General features: G+C 44.3%; 1 protein-coding gene across 7 annotated transcripts in view; it reads left to right on the top strand.

The window, feature by feature from the left end:
* Nucleotides 1-22,086, top strand: part of lrba (LPS responsive beige-like anchor protein) — a 160,710-nt gene that overhangs the window by 111,933 nt on the left and 26,691 nt on the right. For all 7 annotated transcript variants that reach the window (XM_053855600.1, XM_053855604.1, XM_053855599.1 and 4 more), the window contains 4 exons: nucleotides 16-128; nucleotides 5,708-5,848; nucleotides 7,649-7,768; nucleotides 11,942-12,094. In XM_053855600.1, coding sequence (XP_053711575.1) covers nucleotides 16-128; nucleotides 5,708-5,848; nucleotides 7,649-7,768; nucleotides 11,942-12,094 — 527 coding nt within the window. The remainder of the gene's footprint in view (nucleotides 1-15; nucleotides 129-5,707; nucleotides 5,849-7,648; nucleotides 7,769-11,941; nucleotides 12,095-22,086) is intronic.

The raw sequence follows: 22,086 nt of genomic DNA, 5'->3' as shown, positions 1-22,086 counted from the left end.
CGTTTCTCTCACCAGGTCGGACCTTCAATGACCTGAACCAGTACCCCGTTTTTCCATGGGTCATCACCAACTATGACTCGGAAGAACTTGATCTCACGCTGCCCAGCAACTTCAGAGACTTGTCCAAGGTAAAATTCCAATATTCGTCTTTCAGGCTCTAGAAGGATCTCTGAATAATTGGGCAGGTCCACGTTTTTATCCCTAATTAGTTATAGATCTTGCTTTTCTGGATTGATCTCAAACTGGCAAACTTAGAATCCTCTGAGGTTTTGAAGGTACTGTGGCTTCTCACCACTGCTGGTACGTGGCCAGTTCTGTTCAGGTCTGGCTAAAACCCAGACTTGACTCAATAGAACAAATAATAATAAAATAAATGAACTCTCTTGTGACTGTCACTTTCAAGTTTGTGAAAGATTACTGGAGTTAAGTTACTGCTGGTTAGGACTTGCTACTTCTGCCGTTAATGCCGGAGTTTGATTCCTGCTCAGGCTGCTTCCAAGAAATGCTGGTGGCAATAATTCTTGAATCACTGAGGTTTCATTCATTCACCATGTTTGATACCGTCATGTGATGTGAACACCTTGGCAGAGGTAGACACTCTTTCTCAGTGCTTTTCCAGTTACTATGTGAGTCAGACAGACGTCTCTTCTGGACTGTTTTTGAGGCAAATCATTTTTAATTTTCAGTCCGGATTAAGATGAAGGCTTGCCCTCCAGAATCTTGCGGCAAATAAAAAGATAAAAGGAGAGTAAATGTCACAACATGCTGGAGTTTCTGTCTGGAAGTTCCCCATATTGACTGAGGAAGTGGCTACGTAAATGATCAATGACGTTTCCTGGAAGTCTTTGGTCACCACTTCTTCTTGCTGACCTGAATTTGCTAGTTTGAAGCACAAGCTTTCATATCCAGTGACACTCCTGCCATGGAGATCCAAGCACCTCAGCCATCAACACCTCGTCCCCGTGTCCAGCCTTCAGCTTGGATCTCCTCTGTGGCTCTCACGTCTGTTTTATCTTCCCCACTGCAGCTCTCTAGCCGTATGAAGCTGCATAATTCCTGTTTATCTGGTTTCATGTTGCCCACCGGGCAAGCAAACTGCAGAGACTGACACAAGCACACACAGCCCCTCCTGCTTCAATTTCTTAGATCATTTCTGCCTCCCTCTCTTCTGTCGCCATGGAGGTTGGACAGCTCTGCCTCGGAGAGCAGTCAAGCCTTTCTGCCCCGGGGAGCAGCTGAAGGGTGAGAGAAAGAGAAACAGAGAGACAGTCAAAGAGGGAGTGTGCAGGGTAATAGAGCAGCATCATTTGCTGTCCCTGGGCTTTGAATGAAGAAGGAGAGGGCGACCAATCTTTTGTACAACAGTTTCACTCCGCCATTGAGCCACTCCAGATTTCAATATGACCACTCGACTGTGGTGAGACAAGTGTGCTCTGCTTTATGGACTGGCTGGGACAATGCATGTCGGGAGGGGAGTGTTTAAAGGTGTTTCTTGAAGCATTGTTTATCAGAAAAACACTTAAAAGGCACTCAAGTGAGTCACATTAGGGTCAATGCCAATGGTAGCTAAACTATTGATCAATTCTAGTTTCCTTATTTGGGATATAGGTTCTAAAAAAAGTGAGTAGATCAACTCATGTCATGTCAGTGTCTATCACACCACCAATAAATGTGGTAATGTCGGTTGGCTATTTATCCATTTGTTTGATTTATAAATTCATTTATTTATTACACATAATTACACTTTTATTATTTTTATTATTATTACACATTATCGTTCACGTTCACCGCATGGGTTCAATTCCCGTACAGGATACTTACTTTTCCAGCCAAATATCTTTTGTTTCGAGCACATTAACACCCTTGACATCTGCTTTTTCTCATCACTGGTCACCGTGTCTGATAAAAACAGGTCAGAGCGAAGCCTCGACTGACATTGAGAAGCCAAATTGCCGTGAACGTTTATATGTCATACGTCGTCATTGTCCTCGGCACAAAAGCGGCCACACAGAATTTATGTCCCCTCCTGCCACGGCCAGCGTGACCCCAGGGACTTTCTTATCATAAACTCTAACCTCAAGCTGACACCAAATGCAGACCGGCGAGATAACATTGTCGTCAGGATGAGAGCACGACCAGCAAGACCTGAGCGCACGGGCCAGAGCTCCTCTTATTACGGGTTTAAATGCATCCCTTCCTTTCTGCTCATCTTACCGGTGTTCAGTCTCTGTGTATCCAAGCTGTAGTTTACCTTCGAAACACGATTAAGACAGTGATTGAATGTTACTTTTACCTTTGTGATTCCAACCACCGGCAGCCACAGGAGCTAATGGTGTATTGATCCCGCCATACGCGCCCCATATGTTTATCCCCGAGGCCCTCCTCAACGTTTTTGCTGTTTAAATAGGACATTATACATAAACACTTCTTCAAAAGTCCTGTTTGATTCATGAGCCAAGCGATGATCAAATCGCGGCGAAGCCATTACACTTCATCACCAGTGAGCCATTATTGTTTTAAAAGCCAGGTAGCGCCGGATAATGTTTGGATAATGGTCCCAAGAAGAGTCTGAGTTTATAATACACTCAACAAGTCTTCTTTGGAGAAGAAAATATTTATGTTTCTGTCAAGTCCTTTATATTTATGAGGCTTTTCAAAATTAGCCAAAGTGACGCATAGATGCGTTAAAGATAAATAAAAATGGTTCATACGTGTAAACAATCCAGACTTGTGGGCCGTCCACATGAAGACAGCTGCATTCACAAGCTGCTTTGACGAAAGCTTTGGCTTGGTTAGATTTGAAAATGTTTCATTTGTACTCAACTGTAGCCGCGACGTTTTGAAAAGTTATGTCAGCTCCTGACTCCAATGATGGCCAGTTCAGGGAAACCTTCTTGTTGAGAGCTGTGTTCCGAAACAAATGATTGATGGATGGATGGTTTTATGATACCAAGTAGAAGCCTCTTTTATAGAAACATGAGTAGGTAGATATATGGCAGGTGGGTGGGTCAGAAGGCCTCTTACTGCCGTGTGGAACAGATAGGAGAGGTTCGTGGCCCAATTAGAGCAGAGAGTCAGTCCGTAGGGTTCAGAGCTAATCTCCGTTTATCCGGATCAGTACTGCTGCTGAAGTTGGTAATTGGTGTGCCTCAGGGTTCAACACTTGGTCCCTTCCTTTTGGTGTTAATAACGGTTCATTAATTCTTGGCCGGCTGAAGTTGTCGGTATTATTGTGCTCATGACATCAGGCCAATGTTCCCTCAAATCTTTCAAGCGTCTGAGCAAACACACAAAGTGAGCGGTCACCTGGACCAAGTTGAGCCATTTATATATATATATATATATATATATATATATATATATATATATATATATATATATATATATAGGTGAGGAAATTAACAGTGCAGTCAGTGAAAAAAAACAGTTTTTATATATATATATATATATATATAGATATATAGATATCTATATCTCCGATATCTCCGCCTCCCTATTGGCTCAGTGCGTGCGCACATTTTGACCAATCACGAGTGTCTTTAAGAGGAATCAGCTCTTAAACATCAGCTAGCTCTTCTAGTTGCCGTTTGCCCCATTGTGTATGTAGCAATGTCAGAAGCCCTGTCGTCCGGAAATTGCGGTAATTTATATTCAATGCATTCAATGATGAATTTTTGTAGATATTTTTATGCGCTGAGATTGTATCAGCTGCGCGCAAGTGCATGCACGCGTGCAGTTTAGGGCAACATTGCATCAGGCCTGTAAAATTGACAACTACGTCCGGTTCCGAACATCACGCAGAGACATCACCTGTTCTTTCATCGACACAAAGTGATGAACCAGCGTGAGGGTTGTGATGTACAAAGGGCAGCTGTTATGAAACAAGCTTCAGCGACGCCGCTTGTCAACACACTATTAACCTTCACATATATTCTTTCACGTTCACTGGATACAAGCAGAAATCCTCCTCTTTCCAGTTGCTCTTTCTGTCTTATCTTTCTAACATCCCACTGTTTACCTGTTCACATTGCAAATACAATAGTCATTATTCAGTTCTAGTCTAATTAAACTATTACATTGGCTCTCCGCGATCTGCTGCAGATGCTATGGGTTTCCTGAGATATTGGACGGTGTGGAAGTGAAAAATAGGCATTCCATCAGCTCTCTGTTGCAGCTACTGTAAGCTGCTCGCCCCACAGTAATTTACTGCAGTAAACAATGTTTGGCTAACACCCACCCACCGCTGGCGCTCGCACACAATTCTCTCTCTCTTTGTGTCAGTGTGGCACTTTGAGTATTTTTTATTTTATAAGCCTGCTCGCCCTTTTCTTTTTTTAATGAGTCCCCGGTTATTAGGGTTATAAATCAGACCAATGGGTGTGATGTATAATTCACTCTGTGTACTCACACCCTCCCGAACTCCCCCTTCCTCCCCCCGCCTCTAGTGGCCCTGAGGAAGCCCGCAGTGTGTCACTGTCAACAGAACTGCAGCGGCAGAGCAACACTTTTGATTTTATTCCTCCTCATAAACTCAACAATGGCCTCTCATTTAGCAGGGTAATTACTTCACTTTTAATGGAATGTGTATGTCTAAATATTATTGTTTTTATGTATATTATAACATTAAAATAGGAGGAGAAAAGTATATAAACGCAATGCAGAATTGTTTACCATGTGGGGCTTCTCTGTTTTTACTTTTTTTGTGTCGTCAATTGGCTTTTTTTGCAAGATGGCAAGTTAAAAACATATTCAAGCAAAATCAATCATTACATTACCTCTTAGTTATAATAATGATAATAACAATAACAATACATTACATTTGTTGTACAGTAAATTGTCTTTTTTATTGTTGAAAAAATGCAGATGATTTTTATCCTGGTTTGTGTCTTTAATTCTCAGCTGGGTAAATGCATGTACAGCATCCAACACACACACCCCCTCACACGTACAACAGCACGGACCATTGCCCCCACACAACACAGTAGCTGAGCACAGATCAATATCAACTCCCGCCCTCAAACAGTCCCACCGTGACAAGCACCCTATGATATAAAAGAGATCCCATTGATCCACAGCCTACTGGGCTCTCAAAAGGCCATCATTCCATTACTATTGATCCAGGTTTCCAGTGCGTGTGTGTGTGTGTGTGTGTGTGTGGTGGAGAGCGATTAAGGCGGGTTTGAGAGAGGGCGGCGCCGGCCACTGGAAGAGTAATAAAAATTGAATCCGCCTCAATGAGATTTCTATAAATGAGTTTTTAAATAATTGCAGGACGACACGTGGTTATTGGTTTTTAAAGAGCAATGGGGAATTAATGCATCTGTGTACCCCGAGTTTCCAAATGAAGCCACTGAGCTGTGTATTCTTTATAGATGAACTCGGCGATGAATTGAGGGAGCCTGTGCGCGTGCGGCGGCTATTCCTGGTAGGCCGTCTTGCATTGGAGAACATTAGTTTTCTCTGACAGAATACAGCTGCAAGGCCTCTTTTTAGAGCCTCTAAACGCACTCTGGGTAAAGATTGATCTGTGTCTGAAGAAAAACATCATCTAATATTCATTCGAGATCGTGCGAAGGCTTCTCACTTTATTTGCCCAGCAGTTATTGTGCCGCAAATCATTCCCTTGGAATGTATTAAGTGCGCGCTCCTTCTCGTCTTTAGTTATGCGGTCGAATTCATTTCATTTTCTGTTTACTTCTCTCCACAGCCCATTGGTGCTCTGAACCCTAAGAGGGCAGCATTCTTCTCAGACCGTTACGAGTCCTGGGAGGATGATCAGGTGCCAAAATTCCATTATGGCACCCACTACTCCACCTCCAGCTTCACACTGATGTGGCTCCTGCGCATGGTGAGTCTTCTTTGATCCCCCAGTTTGCGTTTCAGAGACAGTTGTTCAAGTGAAAATCTTTGTGGGGGGAGGCCGTACCTTGCGCTCCTCATGGATGGAGAATCCAGGAGTCCCCGATGCTCAGGGACTTCACCACTGGTGTCAGATCAGGGGCCAAATCAGGCCACCTGGTCGTTTCCTGTGGCACCCACATGTGTGCTACTAAGTTATTTAAGAAGCACCAAAACCAGATCACATCTAACATGGTGTGACCTAAAATATTTTACCATCAGCAATTGTCAATGTCAAACTAGCAGCTCAAACCAAGCAGCGCAGGTGACTTTATGACCTCAGAAGCCTCCCCAAAAGCATCTTTAATATTTGGTTGATGCGTGCACTGTCAAAGAAAAGTATTTAAGTATCAAAAATAAATACGTTAAAAAAAAAATTTTTTTTTAAGAACTGGGTTAACAATCCATTGCTTTAAAAACTAAGTCAAATATAAATGCTTTTCCACAGAGGAATTTTTGGTTCTATTCCTTGCCTCTGGCCAATGACAGGATTCCATAATCTGTGTGGAAAACTGTTTAGAAAACCCCCTTTCTCATCTAACACTGCTGATCTGACGGATTCATGAGCACCTTTCTGTCTTAAATAAAGCAGGAAGTCTTGGATCACAGACAGTTGCAGACTGAATCAGAAATGTAGTGCTCTCATTTCCTTCATAATAATAGTGTAATAGCATTGATGTGGTTGACAAACAAGATTGTCGAATACAGAAGCAATTGTGGAGGAAACTGTCTCAGAGAAATAACAGCTGTTATCTGTGATACCATTTGCTATAGAGGAGTGTTCGATCTGCACTCGAGTGCTCTATTTTGGTATCTTTGTTGAATGGACGTCATCAATCTTTCCGTACTGCACTCATGGGAGCGAGAGGTTACTAAGTTTCCCCCCATGTGCAGTTTTCTGCTGTTATTGTCTCAGTAGCTCAGCGAGTCCCATCAGATTGACCTCATTGATCCAGCGACATTATTAGCGGCTTTACTCTGATGCCGCTTTAACACATCCATGATTGTAAATATGAAGCAGAAACTGCTCAGTTATTGAACATGAAATGATGTGGTTTTTGTTTTGCTCATTGTGCTTTAATGCCTCTCTGAACTTCTTAGCATAAATGTGAATCTGTGGCTGGATTTATTGACCAGAGGTCAGATTTCTGTGCGAGCCAGACATTGATCCATCCTAACAAGATTAAACACGATTAGAAATGCAACAAACCAGCCAGTTTATTAACACTGTTATTCACTTGCCAGCTTTGTTTTAATAAGCAACCTTGCCGACCAATCCAAGGTGCTACCTTCAACAATGTCCTTGCAAAGGTGCAAAATGATATCCTTGGAAAACATATACACTGTTGTGAAGATGGTCATTTAAACAGAAAATATTCATGTATTTAAAACTTAAAAGTGAAAAATAGTTGTTATATTTTATATACTATTATATATATTTTTATTATATATATTTATATATTATAATGGTTATATTTTTGGAGCAGAAAATGCTCCTTCACTTCAATTGAAACGGAACACATTCACTACTGTGTTTAGCTTCCTTTTGTATTTTGTTTTGCAGCCTCTCTAATTTGTTAGCTTGTAACCATGATACTTGATGCACCAAGTATTGATCAGTGAGGTTGAGGAAAACTGCTTGGAAAATGCCTTTATCAACTCTTCTTCAACTCTTTTTTTAAGTGCATTGAAAGCATAATAACTATCTAAGAATGTGATCCATGGTTTTCCTGCCCTTCATGATTCACAGGAGCCCTTTACGACGTTTTTCCTGAACTTCCAAGGAGGGAAGTTTGACCACGCTGACCGCACCTTCTCATCCGTGTCCCGAGCCTGGAGGAACTGTCAGAGAGACACGTCAGACGTCAAGGTACTGTACACTTACACACACAAGTAGTTCTTTATAGAATGTACCAGTATGAAAATGTCTTTCTACGCTCTGTTATGAGTTGACCTTGTGAGTCAAAGACAAAAACAATGGACTTAATTCATGGCTGTAAAACCATGCACTGCCGTCAGTACATGTTTTAGTTTTGGTGTTTTAGCAGAACCTTTGGTGGGGATGTTCTCTTCACTGTTGTCAGTTGCAAAATGAGAATGAAAATGTTTTCATTTGTCAAGGATCATTTGTCTGAGCTCCACTAAATATTGGGGAACATGCTTTTTCACTGGTGTTTTGTGTTACATTTTGTCAACAAAAGTCCAACAATCTCCTCAGTTTGGCTTCCTGAAAGCAGCTGATGCTTTTATTTAAAGGAGATGATGATGGTCCAAATGCCGACGATTAATCCACAGCCAGCGTTCCAGAAGAAAAGATGAATGGTCATTCACAAGCAATCAGTGTCCCTGCGCAATGAAGGCTTCCTAGCCTGCTCTGATCAAAGCCTCAGTCTAATCCTCATCTGTCTCAGATTCAGCCAGCTATAACCAGGACTTGAATTCTGTCCCATCGGGCCCCCAAAAATCGAGTGAGCAGTCGGATCCGCCCTGAAACAGCGCAGGTCATTCTCATACAGAGGGTCCATTCGAACCCCCAGCGCACACTTTAACTACTCCCCTAAAACATTTACGACTACAGTCAGACATTCTATGTCAAAGCAGGGTTTTCTGTGCCTCCCTGCACTGGTTCAGTGGGTAAGCCGGGCGGTGGTGTTGGGGGTTTTGACGTACGACTGCCCCGCACCCCCCCTCATCCCATAGATAAAACATATGGATTGTGTTACCCGAAGCTGGTCATTGCTTGATTGCAAAAGCCAAAAAACAGCAGCTCTGGTTCGCTCTCTCTAGACCTGTCAGTGTGCATCAAACTGTGAGAACCTAACTCCGGATCAAAACAAGGCAATCTGGACCTTGTCACCTAGTTCCGCCATTCACTCCAGAGGGTTTTTTTTTTTTTTTTTTTTGCGTATTCTAAATACAAGTCCGTCGACTCCGTCCACATGAGCGCACTCATTCTTGTTGGTAGCAAAAGGGGAATTAGGGGCGAGATGTATCAATTTGGTATGCTAAGTGCTACGTTTTGCTTTAGCATTAGAGTCATTGATAGCAGCCTTCTGTCCCTGCTGGAGGCCAAAAGCCCCAGTGTTTTTATTTGGAAGCTGTGATAATAGGTTACAACACCAAGATTCAATGTGTCTCTAGCCTGGGTGACGCTGGTGTGACCCCCGGGTCCCCAATCCCTTGACCCCAAGCCCCAGCCTGAAGGCATCAGAGAGGTGGGGGGAAAGTAGCCAAAAGGGGTTGGAGGTTGCAACAGTGGAAGTGCGGCAGAGAAGCCCAGAGGCCAGAGCCCCTTGCAGTGACCCATGACAGGACAGGATTGGGGATCAGAGGGGCTGGCCTCTGACCAGGCAAGAGCAACGGGGCCATTGCACATAATGGTCCGTGCAAGGTAGGTTTGAGTGCACTGGAGTCTTGAGCTTAGTTAGGGAGAGTGTGCGTGCGTGCGTGCGCGCGCGCCCCTCCTGCGGTCGCCGCCTGCTGCTTGAATTTACAGGAGGCTGCTGCCGGTGAACCTGGGTGAGCTCGGGGCCTCGTTAAAAGGGTGACCTTTGGGTTTGAGGTCAGCTTTTGTGGAGTGAAGAGATTTCAGAAGTGAGGAAATGTGATGTTGTTTTAAACCTGTGTGTTTGCTTGTCTTTTTGATTCCCCCCCTCCCGACATCGCCAAGAGTTAGCCTTTCAACAATTTTGTTTATACTGCACTTCAGACGCCTGAGTATCATTGATGTTGCTGTGGTTCAGTTCATGTATTTGGTTTCATTTTTATCATCGTTTCCTTCCAGCTATGTGAATCTTGCTGACTCAGCAGTTAATGTTGCCTTCGCTCTAAATTGTTGGGCTAATGTTATTTGATGTTATTTTTGCTGTACCTCCCCTGGAATTCAGATTGGGTTCAGTCATATAGACAGGACAGAATGGAAGGGAGGCAAAGAAGAGAATGCAGACTGGGTGGCATGGGTGAAATCAGAGTTATATAAACATTTTTAAGTCAAATATATTGGTGTAATTGGGCATGATCAAACAGGTGTGTGGGTATAAAATGAGGTGGGTTCATTTTTGGTGATTTGATGTTCACTAAAAACTCAAAGTGAAGCAGTGAAGTCACGCTTGGTTTTAGTCTTGGACCGATAATTTTATGGTCGTTTTATGGAGCAGGGCAGCTCATGTGGAGAAGTGTGGGGATGAGGTTGGGGACGTCAAATGGTTCAGACAGATTCAGAAGAGAGATGGTATTGAATGGAGACGATGAGAAATTGAGGTGGAATGAGATGACTTCAACCCAATGAGGCTTGTGGATGCAGGATACGAAGGTGTGACTGGGGAGGACATGGAAGATCGGCTCAGGTGTCGGGCCTCATGTGGCGATGAGAGGTTTTCCATGCTCCCTTCATGCCCTTTACGTCCCTTTTCAACAGGGTTTTAATATTCCAAGAAAGTGGATGAAATCCAAGGGGGTAACCCTAACCCTGCATTTGAGAGGTCACCGAGTTCTTCCAAAAAAAGAAACAAACCTGAGTGGAAATAAAGCTTCCTTCATTTGCATTCCACCCCGCTATCTTCCGTGCTGTTAACCCGCCTGGCTAAGACGTGTCAGCTCTGATTTGGTGCTGGTCTTCTTGTTGACGTCAGCCTGACAACATGTTTGTATCTCTCTGTCATTCGAGAGAAGAGCAGTCAGCCCCTTTTCTTCTTCTCTTTTCATACCCACAGACAGACACGCTAGTTCAATTGCTGCTGCATCTCCTGTGTGTACTGATGGGAATATTCTTACATGCATGCGTCATGTCAAAACAATAAAATGTTTGTGACAAACCCTTAAATGCTCACAGTTTTGTATACATTTTTCACATTCCGGGCTTTATTTATGCGAGCCATGGAATACCATACACATCCTGGTTCGTCTTGGTGTGACACATACCCACAAGAATAACACTCGCGTCAGTGCAATGGGGGCGAAAAAGACATATTTTAGGCTCCCGCTTCGTGTTTACACCCGTTATGGCAAGTTCTGCTTTGTTAAGAGTGACGAATGGCTAAACATATGGTGATGCTGCCCGTGTCAGAGCTGCATCTAAATTTAGTCTCTCTGTTTTATGAATTGTCCTGTTGTTTGAGACAACCAAATAAACCCATCACAGCGCGGGAGGAATTTGGCACGGCTCAACCCTCGCATGTGCGGAACAGCAGAGCGCTGAGAACACATTTGTTGCTTTAAGCTAAACAAGAAAGAAATCAGGAAATATGAAAATTATGAAACCACGGCTCAGAGTGCACCCAGAATGCTCCGCTGTTGTTGCCAAGCACTAACACGGGAGACGTGATTTCCCTAAATCATTTTACAATTCAGAAAAACCTCAGTCTGAGTGGCACATGTATATACAACTTTTTTTCCCCCCACTTTGTTCCTCTGTCGAGGTTCAAGCCGAAATTTCTCACGATTATCTTTGAACATGTAGATCTTGTCAAGTCAAGAGGCTGGTTGTGTCAACATTCTCAAGCGGCACATCGAGGTCGTTTTATTTACTTCCATTAGAGCTGGACGTGGAGGACTTCTGACATCTGCGCGCCGAGCCAACACGCGGTTTGCAGACACACCAGAGCTGTGTCAATCTTCTTATCTAATTGTTTCCACACAACGCAACGTGGGGAAGGAAACGATCTGACTGAAGCTGATGAGTCGTTACACTCCTGGTGTATCAGTATTTACGAGAGTGCCGCTCTCCTCCTGGTGCGAATCTAGTTCACGTTGTAAACAATGACAACATATACTGTACAACCCAGTTGAGTGGGATTTCAATCCCCTAGCACGGCAGTAGTTTCTCTGGGAAAACCTGAGGCAACTCGCATCCTACGATGAGGTTGTCACCTTACAACTTAGCCAGATGTAACCTGGGAGCGATAACATCTTCAAAAACTGGGAAAAGAAAACAACTTATGACTTCAAGCTTTTGGTCTTGTCATGTTCAATGAACAGCGTTTGCAACAGTGTTTGCTCTCTGCTTTTTATTTTCACTGAAATATGCTTCTCTGTTTCTCTGCAGGAGCTGATTCCAGAGTTCTATTACCTCCCTGAGATGTTCGTCAACACCAACAATTACAACCTGGGGGTGATGGAGGATGGAACTGTGGTGTCGGATGTGGAGCTCCCACCCTGGGCCAAGACCCCTGAGGAGTTTGTTCGCATCAATCGCCAGGTAAGTTCCATATTTGACCTTCAGTGATAAGCAGTAGGCGCTTTCTTGCTAGTTACCTATTGTACTGCTCAGAACAGTTCAATGTGCAGTTCAATATCCATACTAAACTTAGAATTACCTCGTATTTTACACAGTGTTTTTGAGTGACAGAGCTCTTTGCTTCATCTCACACGCTGCTTCAATTATATTTCTTGGTCTTGTTTACATTTGTTTAGACTTAGACTTTCTTTATTGTCATTGCACAAAAACATATCACAATATTATGGCAACGAAATTTCGGACTGAGGCCTCAGGTTTCCAAAAACAAAACTATATGTCCATAAATAAATAAATATTAGATAAATACTAGTCCAGAAGATGTACAAATAAACAGTATTGCAGCTACTGTCTAACATTCAGCAGCCTGACAGCACCAGGAACTAAACTGTTCCTGAATCTGGTGGTTCTGCATCGGATGCTACCCAAAGGTGGTGCGCCTGTGTTATCTGAAATTGTTGTAAAAAAATGTCGTTTTTGGGTTGGATCTGAGTCCTTATGAAAGACCTACCCTTGAACTTCTGTTGGTCCTGATTTGTCACATGACCAAGAGGATCCTTTGAAGCGGGTTGATGTCTCCCAAGCGTCGCCTAATTCACCGAGACAGTGTTATTTCCTGACTGTCTCTCACGTTCCCCGAGCAGTGACATGCTCTTGCTGGGTTGGCCGAGCGATCCACCTCACTTTGGAAGCGTGTGCGTGTATAACCATAAAAAATCATTTCCTATTATTGCCTTTTAACTTTGCGTTCTTGGGCCGAGGTGATTTGCCCGGTCTTGATTGGGTGCTGATGAGTTGGGGTGTGCTCTGTGACCTGTGTGGTATTGTGGCGGCGTTTGTTAACCAGCCTGCTGATGTGAGCAGACCCCACCATAAATCACACCCGTCCCCGGCCTCGGCTGTCACCAGGGGTGCTACCTAGTCTGGTAGGGCTGGGGTTCTATTGTTATTTCGCACGATTCCCCGAACACTGTTAAGTTTACGGCAGATGAATGCAGTGCTTCCATCTGGTCATGTGGTGCTGTGTGACCCGTCAAGTCCGGCAGCAGTCCTTCCCCCCCGGTGGCCAATTTGGTGCTTGGAAGAAGAGCTGAATTATCAAATCATGCTGGCAGTGCTGTGCTTGTTACTGCTTCTTGGTGTGGGAGAATGTGGTTCCTTATTCCAGCTTGTGAGGGTATTGATCCTGCATGTAGCCGAGCCCAGCAGGCAGGTGTTGGTGGTGCAAAAATAACAAGCTCCATGAAAACTCGCAGTCTCTGCATGTGGCAGTTTGCCATCCATTATCCCTCACTTATGGTTACTGTTAGGCCTCTTGGTGGGCTTCATCATTTTTAGAGTTGAGTTCCACCATTGTGGAATCCAAAGATCAAGAAAACAAAATCGGATTTATTGTCTTTGATGCACAACATTCTATACAAACCCCAACCTGAGTTGAAGCAATGACGTGGTGACTTGCCTGAGACTCGACGGTGGCAGAGGAAGGTGCGCAGGATGGAATGAAAAGATGCCTCTGTGAGTCGGTTGGAAGGGCAGAGTGGGTGGACAGCTCCGCGGTTGTGACAGATCGCTGGCATTAGAGGGTGTCAGCTGGCAACTGAGTTTCTGTTGGGAGAGAGATGAGCGCGCTGCAGAGGAGAGACGAAGACTCAAAGAGTTAATGGACTGTTGGGCTCTGTTTAGCTCTAATGGCCTCCGAACACACGGCGAGACAACAGCAGCGAACACATAACACGCATATGCAAACGCACTCGCGCACACACACACGCGCGCTCCTGAGCGCACACACACATGCACGCCGGCTGTCTGGTCTCTGGTTATGAGCCCTAGATGATTAACAGTTAATTAGACTCCAATCTGGAGAGGCCATTAAAAGCCTCTCACAGTAAAGGATCGCGCCGCTGTGCCACACGGCTGCTTGTTTTTGTTGCTGTGAGCGAGTGTTGCGGGGTAAATGCCAGCAGGTTTATGAAGAGATCCCATGTAGTGGAGGGTTTGTCTGCTCTAGTTCTTGTGTGTGAAGCGCCGTGATGGAGGTTTTATCTTTTTAACTGAAGATCATTTTGAAGAGATGTTTACCATGAAACAGATGTCGTGAACCAGCAACTGAATCCAGTTGTTGTTTTTCCGCTGGATTTCATTAGACATCCAAACATGGTGCTTTGCTTGACATGCATTTTTTCCATCAAAATATAACAAATGCGTCCTGACCTTTCAATGACGCAAGAACGTGTGATAGTATTGTCTGTATTAGTCCAATGAAACTTTTATTTTCCACCACCTTAGCCGAGGTCAGGTCGCAGAGGCAGCTGAAACATAGAGGCTGGCTCTTCTAAAAACAAGAAGACGACACGCAAAGTGAGTTAAGATGTAGTTGAAATTGTCTGTCCATGCTGCAAGATAATTTCACTTGAATTAAGATTGGCATATCTACAGATGTGATGTATCTAGGGGCTGTAAAATGAGCAGAAAAATGCAGGTTTTGAGTTGAGATTACTTAACATACAACTGTTGACAACCCATAAAATGAGTGTAATGTCCTAATTTTTTAGCAGTAAATAGCAGCTGCTTTTTCTGAGAATTCAGAAAATAGTTGAAATGAATGTTTGATGAGTTGTGACGCACTTGAACATGGGGGACTCACATGGCTGTTAAAGCAGCCTGCCGCACAGATCCAGGGATTCTTGATGTTTTCACTCGGAGGTCGAGGTGAAGGTTAAGAACTTGAGCCCTCCTCTGCCAGATAACTCCATGTCTCTGGGCCTCTCAGACATTCCACTGTATCTGGCTGCTTTACATGCATGGTCCGTTTGATAGCACGTGTTTGCGGTTGTTATCGCCTTCATTTACCTGCACGTTCCCCATCAGCCCCTTGGGTTGCTTCTGCTTCACCGCAAATTGGAAGTCCCTTGAAAACTTACAAACCTAGTTGGAGGAATACAATTGTACTACTTGGTAAACAGAGGGAAAAAACTCTCTGTTTCCCTCATTATTCTTCATTACCTTATAAATGTACTATTGAACCCAAGCAGGGAATTCCCTTTCTGAGCAATTAGAACTCACGGCTCGATATTTCACGTGTGGTTTCCTTCCGTCATCTAAGCTCTTGTAGGGCTGCTGACAGAGCAGTAAACCACACACATGGGAGAGACGAGCAACACATTAGTTTGGGCCTTTTGCCCTTAGAAAGCATCTGTTCTCGCACAGCAGTCGCAAAGATGTCAGCTAAACTGCCCTCACAACAAGCGCAGCACTCCTGTCTTGGTGAATGGGCGAAGCCAGCTGAGTGATCGGTCAAAGGTTGACACTGTGAGAGTCAATAAATAATGTCGCTGGAGTTCTGTAGGAGCTGGAGTTCTGTAGCCCAGAACTCTGTTGACAAGATATTATGAAACTAACTGGCCTTAAGCATCATTGTTTTTGCATGGTGATAGTGAACTGTTTATTTAGGTGAGGTTATGAAAATATTGCTTTTGGTTGCTAAAGAGCCTGTCATTGCAGAGCTCTGCTCCACAGATCGAACCAGCTGTACTCAATCTACTTTGGTCGGTTTAGTTCAAGCTTTTGTTCATGCAGTCCTGAAACGAAAAGTGCCACTATTCTATCATTGTTTTCAGTCTTCACTTGTTGTTGAAGGGTCTTGTTTCTCTTCCAGAGTTACTGATCTGTGCTAAAGTGAAGTCCTGGGGTCTGGTCGGGTCGATTCCCCCCTCACGCTGTGGCAACAGTCCAGTAGTACCTATCATCCACTGGTGTTGTAGTCCAGACCATGGCATACAAAGACCAAGACTTTGGGGACCTGAAACCATGTCGAGACCAAGACTGAGACCAAACTGAACGCAGAAAACGGATGCAGAGAAGTCTATTTGTCATGTAGATCTAAATGAATCAAGAACTGAAACGCTTTCATTGGATATTCACTTTGGTCCTTGTTCTTGCCCCTCCTTGGTCATGGTCTGTACTTGGTCTTGGACAAGTCTTGGATTTGGTCTTTGTCGGGTCAGCTGGTCTCGACTACATCCATGGAGAGCAGGACATGAAAGCAGGCTAAATGGACTCCATTAACATCGCAAAATTGTCCCGTAGGTCCTTGGGATCTGTCGTCAAAAGAGTACAAATATTTCTGCCATTTGCCCTCCATGTGAGTGCCAAAAGCAGATCCAGGGAAAGGGCCCCACGTTTAATACACTCAAAACATGGAACCCCAAAGGTTTGACGCTCGCCCCTCTTCCATGGGAAAGTCCTTCCCTGATGTGTGTCAGGTTTATATGCCGACAGCTCTTCACGCTTACACAGGCTACGTCACCACGATATCGCCGTCACCGAAAGCCAAATATCTATCAACGTCATTATCAAGTATTGAAAAGCTTATCTAACTGCCTACAATGTTATAAAAAATCCATTTCATAACCTCGAGGAAATGTTTGTGTCAACGAGCTGACAAGAATAACGGAGCCGAGGCATTGAGAGGAGGTCTTTTTCCCACAGACAGGTCAGCCAAACATGATAGCTCTTCAGCGCTGGCCACCAGCTACTCACTTGTCAAAGATCATGGTTGTTTACATTCGCCTCCCATCCACACTCCACGCTCCCCCTTCAGACAACCACTGGGACTCATGTAATGTCATTCCCACCAGCCTCCACGTCTTATTCTCACCGAGACTCCGGAGGGACTCGAGTGCGAGCTGAGGTAAACCACTGCAAGGCCCCCTCACTAACCACCAAGATGTACTTACGCACTTGTCAATGACTGAGTGAGTGAAAATCTTAACGTCGGCCATGTCGCAGACGGTTTACTGTGCTAGCCTTTAGCGCTAATCTATTCCCCCGGTGTCTCGGCTGGATTCTCTGTTGCTGGATGGGAACGTGGATGCGGGGCGGGGGGGTTTATCTGGCTAATGTCAAGCAGCGCTCACTGTAGGGGTATTGTCATACATAAGGGCAGACATGTTTACCGTGTGCTCTGTGTTTTACGAGCTGTCCCCCCCCTCTCGTCCTCCTCCCCCTTTTTACCGCTCTTCTGCCCTCCATTCCCTCCTCTTTTATGACGTCATGTAGTGGGATGATGAGAGCCTGAGAAATATGATGATTTACTGCCGCTGACATGCTCACGCTCTGATGCTCTTCATCTCCCTCTTCTCTGTGTTATCAGATCGTCTGCCATCTTTATTCACCATTGCGTTGTTTTTACACAGCGAACACTAACTTGGCTTCTCAGTTTAACTCAAGAATTTTGTCTCTAGATTATTCTTCAATGTTCCGTGTTGTTTATTGATTCATTAATTTTCACTTTTCGGTCCCCTCTGTGTCCCGATGAGGTTTTTCTAAAGTCTGACCTCTGGAATACAATGTGAATCTTTGATTATAATCTTAAATCTCCTATCAAATTAAACTGGTATCTATATTTCTCTGGTAGATTTTAGGATTATACGTCGACCACCCATTGACTGTTCAATTGATTCAAGTTGAGCAGTGGAGTCACTCGTCCTAATTATCTCCACTCCGCTCTTAAGAGGACCTTAGAGTGACTTGAGCGACTCCAATTACCTCGGTCCTCTTCCGACACTTCAGACTCTCATCACGCTTCAATCCTCCTTGTTTAATCAGGCTTTGCTGTCGCCTGGCTCACTTGGTCTCGATGTTCAAGTGGCCTTTCACACTGGTCAGGCATTTGCTCACTTGTTCCACTTCTGTTTTTTTTTTTTTTCCCCGCGCGATTTCGAATTAAGCTGGGAAAGGTTTTTATTTCAGACAAATTACTTTATTTTACAGAGAGCCATAGTGAAAATGTAGTTTTTGCTTCTGTGCTCTCTCACAAACATGACAGACCTGGAAAGAAGGCAACCAGCTGGAGTCCATTCCCAACCCCTCACCGTCTTGTCCGACTCCTTCCATTATGTGAAAGCAAGGAGTCGATTTTGATTCCCTGCAGAATGACCATCTTCATCCGAAATGTGATTCCCATAACCAGCCTTGGAACGCTCATTTCATTTGCTTGTGTTAAGCACGATTTGGATTGGATTGGTTTCACTAAGAGATGTGCTTTAATGTCCCTTTACCATGGGATGTTGCCAAATGCAGAGAGTGAAAATCATCAACAAACTGAAGAAGAAGTGAAGTGGAAGAAGACCTGATAGTAGCGGTTGCTGGAATTCATGACTCACCAAGTTAATAGCGTCTAATGGACCCAAGATGTTTGCTTCTAGTAGATTTCCTCAGTTGGAAAAAGGGCGGAGATTCTGCCACCACCTTGGTGTCCCACTACCTGGCCCTCAGAAGCTCGAACTGCTTTGCTTTTAACGCAACTTTAGAGGCGGGAGATGTCGCTTTGGTTGTGGGAAACCAGCAGTGTGTCAGGCGTCTCCATTGGTGCGGCATACAGCAAGAAATGTCAGTGAAATGATCATATGGCATTGTTCCCGTTAAACAACGGACCACATGTAAAAGAATGGTCACTGACTTCAAAAAAAAAAAGGTAGGAATTGGCTTTGTACATAGAATTCAGAGTGAATTAGGTGAGTTAGTCCTCATGTTTACCTCACGCATGTCGGTGTCATTATAGAAGTCAGGTGTTATTATAGAAGACAAGATGGTGAGAGTGAATGGCCTCTCTAGCTGAGGAATGCCTCGGCAGACCTGCTGCCTGATTCCTGCAGGTCACTTACTGGCGCCCACCTAGGAAATAAAACACTCCCACAACGCCATGATCTTGGTACCCGACACACACATCTGGCTGTAAAGTGGACGCCGTGTGGCTCATTCGCCGCCACACTTGGTCCGGAGTCTGAATCCACTGTGACGTGTTTGTTTTGGCCTGATTTGCCAATCACGGTTCATTCTGCGGCGTTTCAGAACATGATATTCTTTCTTTTCAAGTGGCATGAAAACAGAGATGTGCGTTGGTTTCAGGTTCCCCTTGCCAGCGCTAGCTGTGTTGACCCAGAGCCAGAGTTGTGACCCGTCTAATTAGGCGAGCAGGAAGGGGGTGGGAGAAGGCAACACAACCCTGTCAAGGTTGTCTGTACGCAGGCCAGGAGCTCCAGGAAATGGTTTGTTAGTCGTGTCCACGGTCCAGCGTTCTCCAACCTTACGTCAGTCATTGCTTTTTTGTTTCTCTTTCTTCATCTCTGGCTGCCCACATGTGTTTCTCTCCCAGAATGACATTTCATCATAGTCCGCCTCAGTCTCGCGCCATCACTGGCCGTGATGGCGTTTAGCTAAAGGATCATGTGACTCAGAATAGGTTTCAGAAAACAATTCAGTGACGGAGAAATCAAAGTTAATCTTCTTGATTTTCAGTACGAATATGAATTGTCATGCATTAAATTAAATCACCAGAGTTAAGTTGTATCTCATTCAAATTGTCAAAGTCAAACAACCAAGTCGGTCCATGAGCTTTGCTGCCACTTCACTATTCAGAGTTCCCAGCTCTCTGTTGATGCATGGATGGTTAAAACCTTGTGGACAGGTTTGACTGGCACACAAAATGAAGAAGGAAACAAAACTTTTTTTGACCCATTAAGATCCTAAAAACTTATAACTACGTGAATGTAACTTCTGAATTAGGACGAGCATATTGTTTGGATTTTTTGTTCTCCTTATTAGACAGTGATTTTCAGCCAGCATTATTGTATCATTCCTGATCCGATGAGATTGTTCTGCCAGGAATCTGTGTACCCAAGTGGGGAAGCCTCAAGTAACCAGCTTGAGCAACCTGAAAACAATGATCTACATTCTGTTGTGGTTTGTTGGTTGGTTCGTGAAGAACCCTCAGCTGGATCAGCATGTTCCCTCCAGGTTTCAGATCCAAGTTATCTGTATCGCCTCCAAGATTTAGTCATCTTGTCCTTGTATCATTATCGGTTTCTATGAAATCCATTCCCAACTTTTATTCTGCATGTAGGAAATGTAACGGTCTAGAATCGGTGGCTCTGGCCCCCTGTCAGAACGTACATCTCCGAGGTAGGCCTTCACATTTCCCCACACAAGGTGGAGGAGGTTCACCAGATACCTTGGCCTCTTCACATAGAGCGACCTGACCCCTCCATACTCCATGATACATGGATGGATTAGCTAGCACTAGTGGCAGAAGTCAAAGTTGTCTGGTCACTGTCCGTTCTCAAAACATAATGGTAACTGGATGTGAAGCGTTTATCACAGAAATCTGCCCTGCATTTGTAGAGAGCACGAAGTGTAAGAAATATGTTGGACCCAGCTTCGATCGGGAAAATAAAACGTTCCAGTTGTCTCAAGAGCAGAGCGCTCTCTTCCTCTGTCCTCAATAGCAAAGAAAGCAGATCGCCACCAACAACAGTCTGCATGGTACATGTGCGATTGATTACACAGCTTGTGACACACACGCACACACACATATACACACTCGCGCACACTGCTGCTGGCATGCAAATGAGTGGATTGATTTGTTAAGTGACATTTTAACGTCCTTACAGACAGCTCTCCATAAGTCCTTAAAAAGGTTTTTTAGGGCCAGTGTGGGTTAGAGGAAAGCGTTCAGTGTCACCTCATTAAGATCGAAGTGAAATCCCGCTCAATCCGTATCATAAAACAAACCGCAAACCGCGGCGAAGCCCTCGTGCTTTTATACGCGCCCTTGAGTAGAAAATGATTTTTCACAACATCAACTTAAAAAGGGACCCGAGGAGCTCCAGTCTGCTCAGCCACACCTGCACATGGAGAACATTTCGACCCAAGGAATATAGAAAAACAATCCCTCCTGAAACATGAATCTGATCCCAGGTTCTTAGAAACAGCTAAAGGAGACTCTTTAAAATAGTTGGTCTCAAACAAGGGGAACTGTTTTTGTGTTGGAAGAGATTGTACAGTAAAGCTTCAATGTTTAACATTTATTAGCATCAGAAATGGGATGCTACAGGGATCAGTGCTTGGCCATGCTCCTTTGGTTGCAGCTAGATAAAGTTATGAGCAGGTTCTGAATGTGATACTAACATTTATTAGCGTCAGAAACGGGGTGCCACAGGGATCAGTGCTTGGCCATGCTCCTTTGGTTGCAGCTAGATAAAGTTATGAGCAGGTTCTGAATGTGATACTAACATTTATTAGCATCAAAAATGAGGTGCCTCAGGGATCAGTGCTTGGCCATGCCCCTTTGGTTGCAGCTAGATAAAGTTATGAGCAGGTTCTAAGTGCGATGCTAACATTTATTAGCATCAGAAATGGGGTGCCACAGGGATCAGTGCTTGGCCATGCTCCTTTGGTTGCTTCTAAATGAAGTTATGAGCATGTTCTAATTGTGAATCTTGCAAATCTTGGCGATATAATCGTCATGGTCTTATCCCCAGGAAATAAAAGTTACAGGTGATGTGTGGAGATTGACTGAGGCCTGTTGGCAAATGTTCCCCCACTGGATCATTTTTCAGGAAAACAAATCACAGGAATAAACAAAGGGCTGTTGCGGAGGGGCACTTCATCAAGGTGGTAACAATAGACGCCCGGATTGCTGTGACTTCTACCCCCCGATCAGCATTTACATAAAGGAATGCTAAATTATTCATTAATTATCCAAGACTCCCTCGTGGACTGGGATGGCACCAAAAACCGGTAGCTAATTGGCCCATCAATAATCCTGCCCGCCTCCTCTGAAGTGGCACCGGCTCCCAGCGCAGGAATCTGCTATCTGCCCCAACCTTCTGCTCCGTCCTATCTGTGGGCCGCGTTCACCTGTCGCTGCGCTAATGGGAGACCTCCAAACTCTGCCCAGCGTGAGGATCCAAGATCGGCTCATCTTCTTCAATCCTTGAGTTTCTGCGTGAAACGGCAGCCAGAAATTATTTGGTCATATCAACTTGTGTTCAGCTCACAATTCCTGCTAAATTCATATGTATCTTCTCGTGGAAAGGACCTCAGTGTACCCCACTAAACTCACAAAAATAACAGTGTGAAATTCTTGTCGTGAAATTATTGTACGCTTAAACAGT

This window comes from Synchiropus splendidus, chromosome 2, assembly GCF_027744825.2.
Source record: "Synchiropus splendidus isolate RoL2022-P1 chromosome 2, RoL_Sspl_1.0, whole genome shotgun sequence".
Classification (NCBI taxonomy): domain Eukaryota; kingdom Metazoa; phylum Chordata; class Actinopteri; order Syngnathiformes; family Callionymidae; genus Synchiropus; species Synchiropus splendidus.
The sequence above is the reverse complement of the archived record's forward strand: the minus strand, read 5'-3'. Positions and strand labels throughout refer to the sequence as shown.